Genomic DNA, 20,331 nt, shown 5'->3' with positions numbered 1-20,331 from the left:
TTCTTAACCCTTAATAGCCTGATTTACGAAAGTGATTTTTTTAATATTACTGTATTGCTCTCTGCTCTAGATAAAGGGAAAAAAGATTTTTTTTTAATTTCGTTGAAAAGAATATTATACAACAGTAAAATTCGTACAGCCAACCTATAAAAAAAACTAATAGTAATATGAACATTCGGTTTAAAAGATTGGTATCAAAATTGAAACTAAGCTATTAAGGGTTAATACTATAGTGTTTCCCAAACATTTTTGTTCCAAACACCACCACAGACTTTCTAAATTCTTCTCTCCTTCTTTCTAACATATATAATCTCATATTATTACACTCATTTCATATTAAAACCAACTAAAGGCTGTAAAACACTACAGAAGTTACTATGTGGCATTCATATACGAACAACTGAATTTTTTATTTAATTTAATATTCTTTATTGTACACTTTAGGATACATTTAAAAAGTTTCATAATAAACAAAAAAGTACAATGGGCGGTCTTATCACACAAGGCAATCTCTTACAGACAACCGTAGTATGAAAAAGGTAGAAGTACTAATAATGGGTAGTTAACATGTACAAAACATAGATATTTACAAACAAACGTACATAAACATACATACATATGTATATAACATATACATTTATAATAAATAACTTGTAATATGAAAGAAACAATCGGCTAATTTCTGCTTTGTAGAGCGTTATCTCTGTCGCACGAAATACAACGAATGACAAAACGTCACATAGGTAGTGTGAGACAGAGATAGTACGAAGCCGATATTAGCCGAATGTCTCTTTCCAAAGGTCGATGTGAAATATTTATCGCCGGGTATTGTATATGTTATAAATATAATACAATAATAAATAAAAACGTCAAACTTCTTTCGATCGCACTTGCCTTAGAAAGAATAAAGAAATAGAGAAAAAAAAGAAATCAATTTCTAAACCATTTTCTTAAAAATAGGTAGTGAGTAAACACGTCTTATATTCAGCGATAAATCAGGCTTTATGGTTTTATTTTTCAAAACCACCTTCGAGCGAGCGGGTGCGCTATATGAGCGAGAGAGACAGACTACTGCCCCGCGCTTGCATCCCCGTGACGACTCATATAAAAGCAAAAAAATTCGTGTAAACGCATTCTTATATCGATTTTAATTACGAAAGTCATGTACCTTTTTTAAACATTATCAGCACAATACAGAAAAGTCCATATTAAGTGTTTTTTTTCGATTTAAAACCAGGTAAATCCTGAATGTGAGAGATAAAACAAAGAAAATCATCCCGTTGAAACAAAAGTAAATCCAATTCCTTCAGCTATGAAATATTTTTATGTCAATCCAAACAACCTTTCACCAGAGATAAGACAAATCATTGTTACAGAAATATTTAAATACAAACAAAAAACACGTAAAAATTTCCCGCCAATTTTGACACATGTCAATGTATTTTTTTTTATTTCAACCAGTGAACAGTATCTTACATAGAGCCTCATAATCGAGTGACAATTCCTATAGTATTGATTTCACTAAAATCGATATTACGACTATATTTTTTTTTTACAATTATCTCTATCAATTCCACATCTATACTATATTATTTATGGTTTTATTTTCACCAAAAAATTAAAGATTTTTTTTTACATATTAAGAGAATTTAATTCAAGAAATACATATCTATATATAAATTAAAGTCCTACACAAGAATGTCTGTTTATGTAGCAATAAGATCTATAATGATTTTCAGAAATCTTCCATTGGCTTAAAAAAAAAGTTGTTGTATCAAAGGTTACTTCAGTGTAAATGACTCCATAAATGGAACAGCTTGAAAATGATATGCTTCTCCAAGCTATTCCGATGCTCATTAAACACATATTTATATATTAATTCCAAATAATACAATATTACATAAGCGAAGTCCAATTCCAACCATTGGGTTGCGAGATATATTTTATTTTGATTTCACATTTTAGTCCACTTGGAGATTTCAGACGAAACGAACCCCATAATCATCATTAAGTTTATATAAAATACAAAGTGAAAAACAGAGTTCAGATTCCAATTGTTTAAAAATAAAATTCGAATATTTTTTTAAATTTTGATTCCAATTTTATTTTAATAATGGAACTTTTTCTTAAAAATTCGAATTTTAAATTCAAATTCTTCCATCGAATACTTATTTATAATACACGACGCCTTTTCTATACGATTTTTGCGACTTTTGATAAAAAAAACGCGAATTGGCGGTCGTCCTGGAACCCCTGAACACCAGGTGAACATCTGAAGAAACAAGGTCAGGAATAGATGATACATTTGCGAAAAGATTTTCCTCCCGAAGGCTTCCCCCAACGAGAATTGGCGGATCGGTGATGATAAAATTTGTTCTTCACCAGTGGCAATATATAATTACACAAAGTGCGAATTATATAAAATTATATCTCGACAATCGAACCCTTGACATTCTATTGAAATAATACAATAAACATTTTTTTATAAGCACACTCCATATTAATCCAACACTTAAACATTCAACAAACATGGATGCGAATCTCCGATCTCCTTCGTTCAACTTATTTTTAATTATTCAACTAAAACATATATATAATACAATGTCTTTTGTGCTGTTAATGAAAAAAAACAATTAACATATAATAAGCTAAGATATATTTGGAAGTGTTAAAGACTAGATTTGAATATACATAACTACATATACTGTGTCCTAAAAAGGTTTTTACAAGTGTCCCATAAATCAACGTCAAACCAAAATCGTGTGATGTGGCAACATAAAATTTTGGATTAATATATATATATATATATATATATATATATATATATATATATATATATACATATATATATAATCTTAGCAAATGCTGCCATTTAAAAAAATCTAACTGGAGTCTGAGTGTACTGCATATATAATAAAGTTCCACGAGATATCTCAGACTTTGTCTTTTAGTTTTAAATCTAAATTAAAAGTATATTTATAAATAAATTTTATTATAGCATTCAATAGTTTTAAGTTGATTAAAATAGTAGTTCTATTTTTGGTTGGTTGACTTGGTTGGTTGACTTGGTTTGTTGACTCATTTAGTTTGATATTATAATGTACACATCAAAAAATTTCATTTCATTTAAAATAACAACTGTTGAATTTCAGTCCGGCTGTTAGTTCAGCGCGCCGAACCAGCGGCAGCTATATGTTTAAATAATCGACGATTTAAAAGCGCAGGTAAACGCCTATTTTGATAAAGATATTTTAAATTAGAAAACGAATTTCCGCTTTTTGACGTTGATTTATGGGACACCTTGTATATGTGATGTATTCGTACATAGTTACAGTAAACATATATAGCATGATAAAACATATATAAGTATAATAACTACCCTAAAATGTTACATATTAACCACAGATAATAAACGGAAGAATTAGCAAATCTAAAAATATTTTAAAACATTAACGCTATAAACAAAAAAAACAATTATTTTTATCTAAAAACTATTTACATTGATAAACAATGATATATCTTTGTCCGTTGACGCAGTCTTGATGTTTAAAAAAAAACTTTGGTTAATCGAGAGACGATCTGACGTTTAAGTACTTAGACGTCATTTTTGACACATGTCAGTTTGACGTATGTTAGTTTTGGCGGGAGTTTTCGGACGTGGTCCGTTCAATTCCATTTAAACGTCACATTGAGTATTATATTATTAAAATTGTAACCATCGGTCGATATAGGTGGAGAGATTCTTATATCTGTGACGTCATAATTTGGACACCAAGTTTTTTTTTTAATTTCAATATTCCCAACGTATCGTGTAATTTGATGTTTTATGTTCACTTGTGGGATAGTTTTTAGATGTCTTTATGCCAGATATTCCATGGTACCTTCTAACTTGTAGTCTATGGTACAAGCGAAATGAATTCATTGTATATCCAGGTCTTGGTGTGTTCTGTTTTGGATTGATTTATACAGGGTGTTCCAATTTTAAATTCTATTCATTTCACAGAAATGATACATGACATTTCTTTCCAGAACTGTATAATATGAAGCCTATCAGCTGGATTTGGTTTCAACAAGACTACAACATCTCGTACATCGAACAGCAATGTCAGTTCAATATAGCCTCTTTTGTGGAAAAGGTTTCCAAGGTAGCTTTGATATAGTCATTTAAAATTTGGTAGGTGATGGTGAACACATATATATTGCAAGAAGACCTCTCTAAACATGGTAAGCGTGGCGTCAGCCCCGAGAATCGCAATCGGTTCCTCTTAAAACGCGATGGACCCAGAACATAAGTTAATCCATGGAATACTGTCAAGTTATATCTCAAGTCAATAGAATAATTTAATTTCTAGTTTCATGAAATACATTTCATAATTCAGAAATTTTTGGCGTATCCACATTAATATGTACATGTATATCTGCAAATCAATCCACCTATTTCGAATCCTTCTTATGTATATAATATAAATAACTTTATATTGACAAGAATAACCTATTCTTATTGTACTAGATTTAAAATGTTCCATCTTAATTACAGATAACATATATTCATCATCCGAACTGTCAAACTGACAGCTGTCAGTGTGACAGTTCACGTTTGACAAACAATTTTTAAGGTTATAAATTAATACGCACTAGTTCAACTATACATAAATAGTGACATAGACACTGGTGATGCTGTAATAAGCAAATTGTGTCACCTAATATCGAGTGTATTAGCCTAGATACAACGGGAATGAACTTTGCGCGTCATATTGTTGACATATTAAAACATATACACGTCAATAGACATAACTGTGAAGCACAGTTATATAACACACATTTTTATTTAGTTCCATGACATATGCAAGTGCCATAGACTATATATTCACCATAGATGACACTTTATAGAAATATCTGTCAACTGTCATTTTTACATAAGTGCGTATGTGCTAGCATTTGTAATAGACACAGAGCCATAGACTACAGGCGACATCATCGGTGACAGCTGTCAAAATGTCAAGGTGCCATAGACAACTAAAAATTTCATACAATTCGAAATGTCATTTTGACAGTTGCACATGACATGATATTGTGACAACAGACATCATACAGTGACTTCTGTCTAATCGATCTGTTAAAACTTCCAACTGGCATTTACTTGGGAGTTATTTCATTTTAATTTTAATTTTCCACAAACATAAACCATAGAGGTCCATAGACTGTACTGACCATAGGCTTCTACCATAGACAACTGTATAATTTTAATAGTCAATCAGCCACTATAAACACTAAAAAACCATAGACAAGATCAACGATAACTTATTTGACTTAGTTCATTTGTCAACAGTTGTTTTTGCAACACTTCACCATAGACTATGGCTATAGACTATAGAAAACCATAGACGCGACACAACTATATTTTTTTTATTTGCGCACGAGATAATTTTGACTTTTGCTTCTGCCATAGACAAAGGTTATTTAACACTAGAACATCACATCTGTCTCCACAGACTATAGACGATCGTAGACACGACATACTCTTCAGTCATCATTATTTACGCGGGACTTCATTTCAACAGTTGCTTGTAACAGAGACATTAGATCTTACATGTTTACAAATCACCAAATCCCATCCACCATAGACGACCATAGACACGATCTACGATATTTGTCTTTTTTATTTGAGCAGTTTACTTTTTAATACTCGCTTCCACCTTACACACTACCATAGACAATGGTAATTATCACTTCAAGCCAATCCAGTCTACCGTAGACGGTTGATCACTCGTAACTCCATTTTCATATGCGCAGGATTTCATTTAAACTTTTTTTATTACACACTTCACCAAAGACTATGACATTTAGACACTTCAGCCACCATAGACGTGATGTCATTTCTATTTGCACAGGACTTGACAACAGTTGCCTCTGCAATACCGTTAGATGTCACATGTACAGGGTCGCACAGGGTGTTCAGGAGTGTACAGGGCTTCACAGGCCTAGCGATCGTAGACCTGAACAGAGATCTCCACCACCATGTTGGAGCACAGACGATGTATCGGATGCTAGTTGGCTGACTGCTCCCTGCGTCCCGTGAAGGAGACGATAGACCGGATTCCTTTCACGGACGTCTGAAATATTGCAGAGCATTGAACGACTGATACTTAGAGAGAAAAAAATTGATGATGCATTGTCCATATACAGGTTGATTGATTATTGTGCCAAATACTTAACCTTCAAAGCCGAAAACCGATCACCCTGTATAGGTAGATTGATAGTACCCGTGAATATCGAGTGAATATATTGGTTACATTGATAGTATCTATGAACACAGGATGTATATGTAAGCTGGATTGATAGTACTCCTGAATGTCAAGTGTATATATAGGCTAGATTATTAGAACCCATGAATTTCGAGTGTATATATAGGCTAGACTGATAGTACCCAAGAATATCGAGCAAATATATAGGCTAAATTAATAGTACCCATGAGTATCTAGCGTATATATATAAGCTAGATTGATAGTACCCATAAATATCGAGCGCTTATATAGGCTCAAATGATAGTACCGATTAATATCGAGGGTACATATAGACTAGATTGATAGTACCCATGAATATCGAGTATATATATAGGCTAGATTGATAGTACCCATGAATATCGAGTGTATACATAGGCTAGATTGATAGTACCCATGAATATCGTGCGTATATCAACGCAAGATTGACAGTACCCATGAATATCTTGCGTATATATAAGCTAGATTGATAGTACCCGTAAATATTGAGTGTATATATAGGCTAAATTGATAGTACCCATGAATTTATATAGGCTCAAGTGATTGTAACTGTCATATTCAGCGTCTGCGTATATATAAGCTAGATTGATAGTACCCATAAATATCGAGTGTATATATAGGCTAAATTGATAGTACCAATGAATATCGGTTCAAGTGATAGTAACCGGCTTATAGAGCGTATATATAGGCTAGAGTGACAGTACCCAGGAACATTGAGCTTATATTTAGACTTGATAGTATTCTGGAATACAGAGCGTATATATATGCACATGATCCAGGAGCTTACTTGATAAATCATTACACTCACCTTCTTCTTGGACCCGTTGAGGTATTCTTTATACATTTCAGAGCGAAGGTACCTCGAATAGCTGTCAGACTTCATCAAGTGGAATACGTGGGCCTGGTGACAAAAGGACTTTTTAGTATTATTACTGGAACAGATAGCTCATAGACCCCAATGCAAGACATAGGTGGAAGGTTCCAGAAGTCGCCACGACTATCCATCCAGTGGTGGAGTGGTGGAGTCCATCTAGTGGTGGGTCCACCCACGCCGCGTCTACTAGTTCGTGGTCACCGTTCCACCTTCCGACCCCAACAGTCGAATGATGTACCACTCCCACTACCAACTTCATAAGAGCAGTTCTTCGAGATGTTACTCTTGGCTTGGTTAAGTAATAATAAATGATATTTCATAGTCATATATTTGTAGAATATTTAATGGAATCAGGCGTTACATTGTGGAAGTCCATTCTAAGTAAGAAAAGGACCAATATTTAGCCACTTCCGCACATGCAGTGGTTGTCGTGCATCAAAGTGCACCGCCCGCCAGCCCGCTCATAAATGCACATGCGACAAACAATGCGAACTACACAACCGCCACCGTTAATTCACTCAACATGTGCTTCACCCCTCCACGGGGCATCTTCAGGAGTTATGTTACACCGATTAGTGCCAAACTCGGTAGGTTCACTCGGTGTTTGGCACTAACCGGTGTAACATAACTCCTGAAGATAGGCGGAAGTGGCTAAATATTGGTCCTTTTCTTACATATATTTCTATAGGTAGATGTATGCCGTTAAAACCGTAAAGTGTATAAGTGTAGTCCATAAACGTCAATCTATCTGTTCTCATATATCCCGTGTGCATGTTTCCAACCGAGCGGTTACCGTCACGTTAACAAACGTAACCTTCTGTTATATTTGAGCTGCAGACGGGTGAGATGGAAATACGTCAAGTAGTCTGTTCTTAAATACCTCTTGTGAGTCTCGTCGATTGTGCTCTCCCTGTCTACTGACTAATATAGAAGGGAGGACGGATGTAGACAAATGTCAATTAATCTGTTCTTAAAGATCTCGTATGCGTCTTGCCAACCGAGCCATACCCACATCGCCAATATATGTAATCACCTGTCGTGTGTGGCAGACGGGTGAGATGGAAATACATCAAGTAGTCTGTTCTTAAATACCTCTTGTGAGTCTCGTCGATTGTGCTCTCCCTGTCTACTGACTAATATAGAAGGGAGGACGGATGTAGACAAATGTCAATGCATCTGTTCTTAAAGATCTCGTATGCGTCTTGCCAACCGAGCCATACTCACATCGCCAATATATGTAATCTCCTGTCGTGTGTGGCAGACGGGTGAGATGGAAATACATCAAGTAGTCTGTTCTTAAATACCTCTTGTGAGTCTCGTCGATTGTGCTCTCCCTGTCTACTGACTAATATAGAAGGGAGGACGGATGTAGACAAATGTCAATTAATCTGTTCTTAAAGATCTCGTATGCGTCTTGCCAACCGAGCCATACCCACATCGCCAATATATGTAATCACCTGTCGTGTGTGGCAGACGGGTGAGATGGAAATACATCAAGTAGTCTGTTCTTAAATACCTCTTGTGAGTCTCGTCGATTGTGCTCTCCCTGTCTACTGACTAATATAGAAGGGAGGACGGATGTAGACAAATGTCAATGCATCTGTTCTTAAAGATCTCGTATGCGTCTTGCCAACCGAGCCATACTCACATCGCCAATATATGTAATCTCCTGTCGTGTGTGGCAGACGGGTGAGATGGAAATACCTCAAGCAGTCTGTTCTTAAATACCTCTTGTGAGTCTCGTCGATTGTGCTCTCCCTGTCTACTGACTAATATAGAAGGGAGGACGGATGTAAACAAATGTCAATGCATCTGTTCTTAAAGATCTCGTATGCGTCTTGCCAACCGAGCCATACTCACATCGCCAATATATGTAATCTCCTGTCGTGTGTGGCAGACGGGTGAGATGGAAATACATCAAGTAGTCTGTTCTTAAATACCTCTTGTGAGTCTCGTCGATTGTGCTCTCCCTGTCTACTGACTAATATAGAAGGGAGGACGGATGTAGACAAATGTCAATGCATCTGTTCTTAAAGATCTCGTATGCGTCTTGCCAACCGAGCCATACCCACATCGCCAATATATGTAATCACCTGTCGTGTGTGGCAGACGGGTGAGATGGAAATACATCAAGTAGTCTGTTCTTAAATACCTCTTGTGAGTCTCGTCGATTGTGCTCTCCCTGTCTACTGACTAATATAGAAGGGAGGACGGATGTAGACAAATGTCAATGCATCTGTTCTTAAAGATCTCGTATGCGTCTTGCCAACCGAGCCATACTCACATCGCCAATATATGTAATCTCCTGTCGTGTGTGGCAGACGGGTGAGATGGAAATACCTCAAGCAGTCTGTTCTTAAATACCTCTTGTGAGTCTCGTCGATTGTGCTCTCCCTGTCTACTGACTAATATAGAAGGGAGGACGGATGTAGACAAATGTCAATGCATCTGTTCTTAAAGATCTCGTATGCGTCTTGCCAACCGAGCCATACTCACATCGCCAATATATGTAATCTCCTGTCGTGTGTGGCAGACGGGTGAGATGAAAATACGTCAAGCAGTCTGTTCTTAAATACCTCTTGTGAGTCTCGTCGATTGTGCTCTCCCTGTCTACTGACTAATATAGAAGGGAGGACGGATGTAGACAAATGTCAATGCATCTGTTCTTAAAGATCTCGTATGCGTCTTGCCAACCGAGCCATACTCACATCGCCAATATATGTAATCTCCTGTCGTGTGTGGCAGACGGGTGAGATGAAAATACGTCAAGCAGTCTGTTCTTAAATACCTCTTGTGAGTCTCGTCGATTGTGCTCTCCCTGTCTACTGACTAATATAGAAGGGAGGACGGATGTAGACAAATGTCAATGCATCTGTTCTTAAAGATCTCGTATGCGTCTTGCCAACCGAGCCATACTCACATCGCCAATATATGTAATCTCCTGTCGCGTGTGGCAGACGGGTGAGATGGAAATACGTCAAGCAGTCTGTTCTTAGATACCTCTTGTGAGTCTCGTCGATTGTGCTCTCCCTGTCTACTGACTAATATAGAAGGGAGGACGGATGTAGACAAATGTCAATGCATCTGTTCTTAAAGATCTCGTATGCGTCTTGCCAACCGAGCCATACTCACATCGCCAATATATGTAATCTCCTGTCGTGTGTGGCAGACGGGTGAGATGGAAATACATCAAGTAGTCTGTTCTTAAATACCTCTTGTGAGTCTCGTCGATTGTGCTCTCCCTGTCTACTGACTAATATAGAAGGGAGGACGGATGTAAACAAATGTCAATGCATCTGTTCTTAAAGATCTCGTATGCGTCTTGCCAACCGAGCCATACTCACATCGCCAATATATGTAATCTCCTGTCGTGTGTGGCAGACGGGTGAGATGGAAATACATCAAGTAGTCTGTTCTTAAATACCTCTTGTGAGTCTCGTCGATTGTGCTCTCCCTGTCTACTGACTAATATAGAAGGGAGGACGGATGTAAACAAATGTCAATGCATCTGTTCTTAAAGATCTCGTATGCGTCTTGCCAACCGAGCCATACTCACATCGCCAATATATGTAATCTCCTGTCGTGTGTGGCAGACGGGTGAGATGGAAATACGTCAAGCGGTCTGTTCTTAAATACCTCTTGTGAGTCTCGTCGATTGTGCTCTCCCTGTCTACTGACTAATATAGAAGGGAGGACGGATGTAGACAAATGTCAATGCATCTGTTCTTAAAGATCTCGTATGCGTCTTGCCAACCGAGCCATACTCACATCGCCAATATATGTAATCTCCTGTCGTGTGTGGCAGACGGGTGAGATGAAAATACGTCAAGCAGTCTGTTCTTAAATACCTCTTGTGAGTCTCGTCGATTGTGCTCTCCCTGTCTACTGACTAATATAGAAGGGAGGACGGATGTAGACAAATGTCAATGCATCTGTTCTTAAAGATCTCGTATGCGTCTTGCCAACCGAGCCATACTCACATCGCCAATATATGTAATCTCCTGTCGCGTGTGGCAGACGGGTGAGATGGAAATACGTCAAGCAGTCTGTTCTTAGATACCTCTTGTGAGTCTCGTCGATTGTGCTCTCCCTGTCTACTGACTAATATAGAAGGGAGGACGGATGTAGACAAATGTCAATGCATCTGTTCTTAAAGATCTCGTATGCGTCTTGCCAACCGAGCCATACTCACATCGCCAATATATGTAATCTCCTGTCGTGTGTGGCAGACGGGTGAGATGGAAATACATCAAGTAGTCTGTTCTTAAATACCTCTTGTGAGTCTCGTCGATTGTGCTCTCCCTGTCTACTGACTAATATAGAAGGGAGGACGGATGTAAACAAATGTCAATGCATCTGTTCTTAAAGATCTCGTATGCGTCTTGCCAACCGAGCCATACTCACATCGCCAATATATGTAATCTCCTGTCGTGTGTGGCAGACGGGTGAGATGGAAATACCTCAAGCAGTCTGTTCTTAAATACCTCTTGTGAGTCTCGTCGATTGTGCTCTCCCTGTCTACTGACTAATATAGAAGGGAGGACGGATGTAAACAAATGTCAATGCATCTGTTCTTAAAGATCTCGTATGCGTCTTGCCAACCGAGCCATACTCACATCGCCAATATATGTAATCTCCTGTCGTGTGTGGCAGACGGGTGAGATGGAAATACATCAAGTAGTCTGTTCTTAAATACCTCTTGTGAGTCTCGTCGATTGTGCTCTCCCTGTCTACTGACTAATATAGAAGGGAGGACGGATGTAGACAAATGTCAATGCATCTGTTCTTAAAGATCTCGTATGCGTCTTGCCAACCGAGCCATACTCACATCGCCAATATATGTAATCTCCTGTCGTGTGTGGCAGACGGGTGAGATGGAAATACATCAAGTAGTCTGTTCTTAAATACCTCTTGTGAGTCTCGTCGATTGTGCTCTCCCTGTCTACTGACTAATATAGAAGGGAGGACGGATGTAGACAAATGTCAATCCAACTGTTCTTAAAGATCTCGTATGCGTCTTGCCAACCGAGCCATACTAACATCGCCAACATATGTAATCTCCTGTCGTGTATGGCAGACGGGTGAGATGAAAATACGTCTAGTAGTCTGTTCCTAAATATCTCTTGTGAGTCTCGTCGATTGTGCTCTCCCTGTCTACTGACTAATATAGAAGGGAGGACGGATGTAAACAAATGTCAATGCATCTGTTCTTAAAGATCTCGTATGCGTCTTGCCAACCGAGCCATACTCACATCGCCAATATATGTAATCTCCTGTCGTGTGTGGCAGACGGGTGAGATGGAAATACATCAAGTAGTCTGTTTTTAAATACCTCTTGTGAGTCTCGTCGATTGTGCTCTTCCTGTCTACTGACTAATATAGAAGGGAGGATGGATGTAGACAAATGTCAATCCAACTGTTCTTAAAGATCTCGTATGCGTCTTGCCAACCGAGCCATACTCACATCGCCAATATATGTAATCTCCTGTCGTGTGTGGCAGACGGGTGAGATGGAAATACATCAAGTAGTCTGTTCTTAAATACCTCTTGTGAGTCTCGTCGATTGTGCTCTCCCTGTCTACTGACTAATATAGAAGGGAGGACGGATGTAAACAAATGTCAATGCATCTGTTCTTAAAGATCTCGTATGCGTCTTGCCAACCGAGCCATACTCACATCGCCAATATATGTAATCTCCTGTCGTGTGTGGCAGACGGGTGAGATGGAAATACGTCAAGCGGTCTGTTCTTAAATACCTCTTGTGAGTCTCGTCGATTGTGCTCTCCCTGTCTACTGACTAATATAGAAGGGAGGACGGATGTAGACAAATGTCAATGCATCTGTTCTTAAAGATCTCGTATGCGTCTTGCCAACCGAGCCATACTCACATCGCCAATATATGTAATCTCCTGTCGCGTGTGGCAGACGGGTGAGATGAAAATACGTCAAGCAGTCTGTTCTTAGATACCTCTTGTGAGTCTCGTCGATTGTGCTCTCCCTGTCTACTGACTAATATAGAAGGGAGGACGGATGTAGACAAATGTCAATGCATCTGTTCTTAAAGATCTCGTATGCGTCTTGCCAACCGAGCCATACTCACATCGCCAATATATGTAATCTCCTGTCGCGTGTGGCAGACGGGTGAGATGGAAATACGTCAAGCAGTCTGTTCTTAGATACCTCTTGTGAGTCTCGTCGATTGTGCTCTCCCTGTCTACTGACTAATATAGAAGGGAGGACGGATGTAGACAAATGTCAATGCATCTGTTCTTAAAGATCTCGTATGCGTCTTGCCAACCGAGCCATACTCACATCGCCAATATATGTAATCTCCTGTCGTGTGTGGCAGACGGGTGAGATGAAAATACGTCAAGCAGTCTGTTCTTAAATACCTCTTGTGAGTCTCGTCGATTGTGCTCTCCCTGTCTACTGACTAATATAGAAGGGAGGACGGATGTAGACAAATGTCAATGCATCTGTTCTTAAAGATCTCGTATGCGTCTTGCCAACCGAGCCATACTCACATCGCCAGTATATGTAATCTCCTGTCGCGTGTGGCAGACGGGTGAGATGGAAATACGTCAAGCAGTCTGTTCTTAGATACCTCTTGTGAGTCTCGTCGATTGTGCTCTCCCTGTCTACTGACTAATATAGAAGGGAGGACGGATGTAGACAAATGTCAATGCATCTGTTCTTAAAGATCTCGTATGCGTCTTGCCAACCGAGCCATACTCACATCGCCAATATATGTAATCTCCTGTCGTGTGTGGCAGACGGGTGAGATGGAAATACATCAAGTAGTCTGTTCTTAAATACCTCTTGTGAGTCTCGTCGATTGTGCTCTCCCTGTCTACTGACTAATATAGAAGGGAGGACGGATGTAAACAAATGTCAATGCATCTGTTCTTAAAGATCTCGTATGCGTCTTGCCAACCGAGCCATACTCACATCGCCAATATATGTAATCTCCTGTCGTGTGTGGCAGACGGGTGAGATGGAAATACCTCAAGCAGTCTGTTCTTAAATACCTCTTGTGAGTCTCGTCGATTGTGCTCTCCCTGTCTACTGACTAATATAGAAGGGAGGACGGATGTAAACAAATGTCAATGCATCTGTTCTTAAAGATCTCGTATGCGTCTTGCCAACCGAGCCATACTCACATCGCCAATATATGTAATCTCCTGTCGTGTGTGGCAGACGGGTGAGATGGAAATACATCAAGTAGTCTGTTCTTAAATACCTCTTGTGAGTCTCGTCGATTGTGCTCTCCCTGTCTACTGACTAATATAGAAGGGAGGACGGATGTAGACAAATGTCAATGCATCTGTTCTTAAAGATCTCGTATGCGTCTTGCCAACCGAGCCATACTCACATCGCCAATATATGTAATCTCCTGTCGTGTGTGGCAGACGGGTGAGATGGAAATACATCAAGTAGTCTGTTCTTAAATACCTCTTGTGAGTCTCGTCGATTGTGCTCTCCCTGTCTACTGACTAATATAGAAGGGAGGACGGATGTAGACAAATGTCAATCCAACTGTTCTTAAAGATCTCGTATGCGTCTTGCCAACCGAGCCATACTAACATCGCCAACATATGTAATCTCCTGTCGTGTATGGCAGACGGGTGAGATGAAAATACGTCTAGTAGTCTGTTCCTAAATATCTCTTGTGAGTCTCGTCGATTGTGCTCTCCCTGTCTACTGACTAATATAGAAGGGAGGACGGATGTAAACAAATGTCAATGCATCTGTTCTTAAAGATCTCGTATGCGTCTTGCCAACCGAGCCATACTCACATCGCCAATATATGTAATCTCCTGTCGTGTGTGGCAGACGGGTGAGATGGAAATACATCAAGTAGTCTGTTTTTAAATACCTCTTGTGAGTCTCGTCGATTGTGCTCTTCCTGTCTACTGACTAATATAGAAGGGAGGATGGATGTAGACAAATGTCAATCCAACTGTTCTTAAAGATCTCGTATGCGTTTTGCCAACCGAGCCATACTCACATCGCCAATATATGTAATCTCCTGTCGTGTGTGGCAGACGGGTGAGATGGAAATACATCAAGTAGTCTGTTCTTAAATACCTCTTGTGAGTCTCGTCGATTGTGCTCTCCCTGTCTACTGACTAATATAGAAGGGAGGACGGATGTAAACAAATGTCAATGCATCTGTTCTTAAAGATCTCGTATGCGTCTTGCCAACCGAGCCATACTCACATCGCCAATATATGTAATCTCCTGTCGTGTGTGGCAGACGGGTGAGATGGAAATACGTCAAGCGGTCTGTTCTTAAATACCTCTTGTGAGTCTCGTCGATTGTGCTCTCCCTGTCTACTGACTAATATAGAAGGGAGGACGGATGTAGACAAATGTCAATGCATCTGTTCTTAAAGATCTCGTATGCGTCTTGCCAACCGAGCCATACTCACATCGCCAATATATGTAATCTCCTGTCGTGTGTGGCAGACGGGTGAGATGAAAATACGTCAAGCAGTCTGTTCTTAAATACCTCTTGTGAGTCTCGTCGATTGTGCTCTCCCTGTCTACTGACTAATATAGAAGGGAGGACGGATGTAGACAAATGTCAATGCATCTGTTCTTAAAGATCTCGTATGCGTCTTGCCAACCGAGCCATACTCACATCGCCAATATATGTAATCTCCTGTCGTGTGTGGCAGACGGGTGAGATGAAAATACGTCAAGCAGTCTGTTCTTAAATACCTCTTGTGAGTCTCGTCGATTGTGCTCTCCCTGTCTACTGACTAATATAGAAGGGAGGACGGATGTAGACAAATGTCAATGCATCTGTTCTTAAAGATCTCGTATGCGTCTTGCCAACCGAGCCATACTCACATCGCCAATATATGTAATCTCCTGTCGCGTGTGGCAGACGGGTGAGATGGAAATACGTCAAGCAGTCTGTTCTTAGATACCTCTTGTGAGTCTCGTCGATTGTGCTCTCCCTGTCTACTGACTAATATAGAAGGGAGGACGGATGTAGACAAATGTCAATGCATCTGTTCTTAAAGATCTCGTATGCGTCTTGCCAACCGAGCCATACTCACATCGCCAATATATGTAATCTCCTGTCGTGTGTGGCAGACGGGTGAGATGGAAATACATCAAGTAGTCTGTTCTTAAATACCTCTTGTGAGTCTCGTCGATTGTGCTCTCCCTGTCTACTGACTAATATAGAAGGGAGGACGGATGTAAACAAATGTCAATGCATCTGTTCTTAAAGATCTCGTATGCGTCTTGCCAACCGAGCCATACTCACATCGCCAATATATGTAATCTCCTGTCGTGTGTGGCAGACGGGTGAGATGGAAATACCTCAAGCAGTCTGTTATTAAATACCTCTTGTGAGTCTCGTCGATTGTGCTCTCCCTGTCTACTGACTAATATAGAAGGGAGGACGGATGTAAACAAATGTCAATGCATCTGTTCTTAAAGATCTCGTATGCGTCTTGCCAACCGAGCCATACTCACATCGCCAATATATGTAATCTCCTGTCGTGTGTGGCAGACGGGTGAGATGGAAATACATCAAGTAGTCTGTTCTTAAATACCTCTTGTGAGTCTCGTCGATTGTGCTCTCCCTGTCTACTGACTAATATAGAAGGGAGGACGGATGTAGACAAATGTCAATGCATCTGTTCTTAAAGATCTCGTATGCGTCTTGCCAACCGAGCCATACTCACATCGCCAATATATGTAATCTCCTGTCGTGTGTGGCAGACGGGTGAGATGGAAATACATCAAGTAGTCTGTTCTTAAATACCTCTTGTGAGTCTCGTCGATTGTGCTCTCCCTGTCTACTGACTAATATAGAAGGGAGGACGGATGTAGACAAATGTCAATGCATCTGTTCTTAAAGATCTCGTATGCGTCTTGCCAACCGAGCCATACTCACATCGCCAATATATGTAATCTCCTGTCGTGTGTGGCAGACGGGTGAGATGAAAATACGTCAAGCAGTCTGTTCTTAAATACCTCTTGTGAGTCTCGTCGATTGTGCTCTCCCTGTCTACTGACTAATATAGAAGGGAGGACGGATGTAGACAAATGTCAATGCATCTGTTCTTAAAGATCTCGTATGCGTCTTGCCAACCGAGCCATACTCACATCGCCAATATATGTAATCTCCTGTCGTGTGTGGCAGACGGGTGAGATGAAAATACGTCAAGCAGTCTGTTCTTAAATACCTCTTGTGAGTCTCGTCGATTGTGCTCTCCCTGTCTACTGACTAATATAGAAGGGAGGACGGATGTAGACAAATGTCAATGCATCTGTTCTTAAAGATCTCGTATGCGTCTTGCCAACCGAGCCATACTCACATCGCCAATATATGTAATCTCCTGTCGCGTGTGGCAGACGGGTGAGATGGAAATACGTCAAGCAGTCTGTTCTTAGATACCTCTTGTGAGTCTCGTCGATTGTGCTCTCCCTGTCTACTGACTAATATAGAAGGGAGGACGGATGTAGACAAATGTCAATGCATCTGTTCTTAAAGATCTCGTATGCGTCTTGCCAACCGAGCCATACTCACATCGCCAATATATGTAATCTCCTGTCGTGTGTGGCAGACGGGTGAGATGGAAATACATCAAGTAGTCTGTTCTTAAATACCTCTTGTGAGTCTCGTCGATTGTGCTCTCCCTGTCTACTGACTAATATAGAAGGGAGGACGGATGTAAACAAATGTCAATGCATCTGTTCTTAAAGATCTCGTATGCGTCTTGCCAACCGAGCCATACTCACATCGCCAATATATGTAATCTCCTGTCGTGTGTGGCAGACGGGTGAGATGGAAATACCTCAAGCAGTCTGTTCTTAAATACCTCTTGTGAGTCTCGTCGATTGTGCTCTCCCTGTCTACTGACTAATATAGAAGGGAGGACGGATGTAAACAAATGTCAATGCATCTGTTCTTAAAGATCTCGTATGCGTCTTGCCAACCGAGCCATACTCACATCGCCAATATATGTAATCTCCTGTCGTGTGTGGCAGACGGGTGAGATGGAAATACATCAAGTAGTCTGTTCTTAAATACCTCTTGTGAGTCTCGTCGATTGTGCTCTCCCTGTCTACTGACTAATATAGAAGGGAGGACGGATGTAGACAAATGTCAATGCATCTGTTCTTAAAGATCTCGTATGCGTCTTGCCAACCGAGCCATACTCACATCGCCAATATATGTAATCTCCTGTCGTGTGTGGCAGACGGGTGAGATGGAAATACATCAAGTAGTCTGTTCTTAAATACCTCTTGTGAGTCTCGTCGATTGTGCTCTCCCTGTCTACTGACTAATATAGAAGGGAGGACGGATGTAGACAAATGTCAATCCAACTGTTCTTAAAGATCTCGTATGCGTCTTGCCAACCGAGCCATACTAACATCGCCAACATATGTAATCTCCTGTCGTGTATGGCAGACGGGTGAGATGAAAATACGTCTAGTAGTCTGTTCCTAAATATCTCTTGTGAGTCTCGTCGATTGTGCTCTCCCTGTCTACTGACTAATATAGAAGGGAGGACGGATGTAAACAAATGTCAATGCATCTGTTCTTAAAGATCTCGTATGCGTCTTGCCAACTGAGCCATACTCACATCGCCAATATATGTAATCTCCTGTCGTGTGTGGCAGACGGGTGAGATGGAAATACATCAAGTAGTCTGTTTTTAAATACCTCTTGTGAGTCTCGTCGATTGTGCTCTTCCTGTCTACTGACTAATATAGAAGGGAGGATGGATGTAGACAAATGTCAATCCAACTGTTCTTAAAGATCTCGTATGCGTCTTGCCAACCGAGCCATACTCACATCGCCAATATATGTAATCTCCTGTCGTGTGTGGCAGACGGGTGAGATGAAAATACGTCAAGCAGTCTGTTCTTAAATACCTCTTGTGAGTCTCGTCGATTGTGCTCTCCCTGTCTACTGACTAATATAGAAGGGAGGACGGATGTAGACAAATGTCAATGCATCTGTTCTTAAAGATCTCGTATGCGTCTTGCCAACCGAGCCATACTCACATCGCCAATATATGTAATCTCCTGTCGCGTGTGGCAGACGGGTGAGATGGAAATACGTCAAGCAGTCTGTTCTTAGATACCTCTTGTGAGTCTCGTCGATTGTGCTCTCCCTGTCTACTGACTAATATAGAAGGGAGGACGGATGTAGACAAATGTCAATGCATCTGTTCTTAAAGATCTCGTATGCGTCTTGCCAACCGAGCCATACTCACATCGCCAATATATGTAATCTCCTGTCGCGTGTGGCAGACGGGTGAGATGGAAATACATCAAGTAGTCTGTTCTTAAATACCTCTTGTGAGTCTCGTCGATTGTGCTCTCCCTGTCTACTGACTAATATAGAAGGGAGGACGGATGTAAACAAATGTCAATGCATCTGTTCTTAAAGATCTCGTATGCGTCTTGCCAACCGAGCCATACTCACATCGCCAATATATGTAATCTCCTGTCGTGTGTGGCAGACGGGTGAGATGGAAATACGTCAAGCGGTCTGTTCTTAAATACCTCTTGTGAGTCTCGTCGATTGTGCTCTCCCTGTCTACTGACTAATATAGAAGGGAGGACGGATGTAGACAAATGTCAATGCATCTGTTCTTAAAGATCTCGTATGCGTCTTGCCAACCGAGCCATACTCACATCGCCAATATATGTAATCTCCTGTCGCGTGTGGCAGACGGGTGAGATGGAAATACATCAAGTAGTCTGTTCTTAAATACCTCTTGTGAGTCTCGTCGATTGTGCTCTCCCTGTCTACTGACTAATATAGAAGGGAGGACGGATGTAAACAAATGTCAATGCATCTGTTCTTAAAGATCTCGTATGCGTCTTGCCAACCGAGCCATACTCACATCGCCAATATATGTAATCTCCTGTCGTGTGTGGCAGACGGGTGAGATGGAAATACATCAAGTAGTCTGTTCTTAAATACCTCTTGTGAGTCTCGTCGATTGTGCTCTCCCTGTCTACTGACTAATATAGAAGGGAGGACGGATGTAAACAAATGTCAATGCATCTGTTCTTAAAGATCTCGTATGCGTCTTGCCAACCGAGCCATACTCACATCGCCAATATATGTAATCTCCTGTCGCGTGTGGCAGACGGGTGAGATGGAAATACGTCAAGCGGTCTGTTCTTAAATAC

The 20,331-nt window shown here is 40.3% G+C and overlaps 1 protein-coding gene across 1 annotated transcript in view; it reads right to left on the bottom strand.

The window, feature by feature from the left end:
* Positions 1–5,886: 5,886 nt before the first annotated feature.
* Positions 5,887–20,331, bottom strand: part of RSG7 (Regulator of G-protein signaling 7) — a 47,343-nt gene continuing 32,898 nt past the window's right edge. Inside the window, exons 14-15 of the mRNA XM_068771158.1 lie at positions 7,090–7,182; positions 5,887–6,113 (exon numbers count right to left, since the gene is read on the bottom strand). Of these exons, the coding sequence (XP_068627259.1) occupies positions 6,048–6,113; positions 7,090–7,182 (159 nt within the window). The 3' untranslated portion in view covers positions 5,887–6,047. The remainder of the gene's footprint in view (positions 6,114–7,089; positions 7,183–20,331) is intronic.

Source organism: Battus philenor, unplaced genomic scaffold, assembly GCF_028537555.1.
Source record: "Battus philenor isolate CCGP_79_NKW_IND1 unplaced genomic scaffold, ilBatPhil1.0.hap1 SCAF_30, whole genome shotgun sequence".
Classification (NCBI taxonomy): domain Eukaryota; kingdom Metazoa; phylum Arthropoda; class Insecta; order Lepidoptera; family Papilionidae; genus Battus; species Battus philenor.
This window is presented reverse-complemented; position numbering and strand designations above follow the sequence as displayed.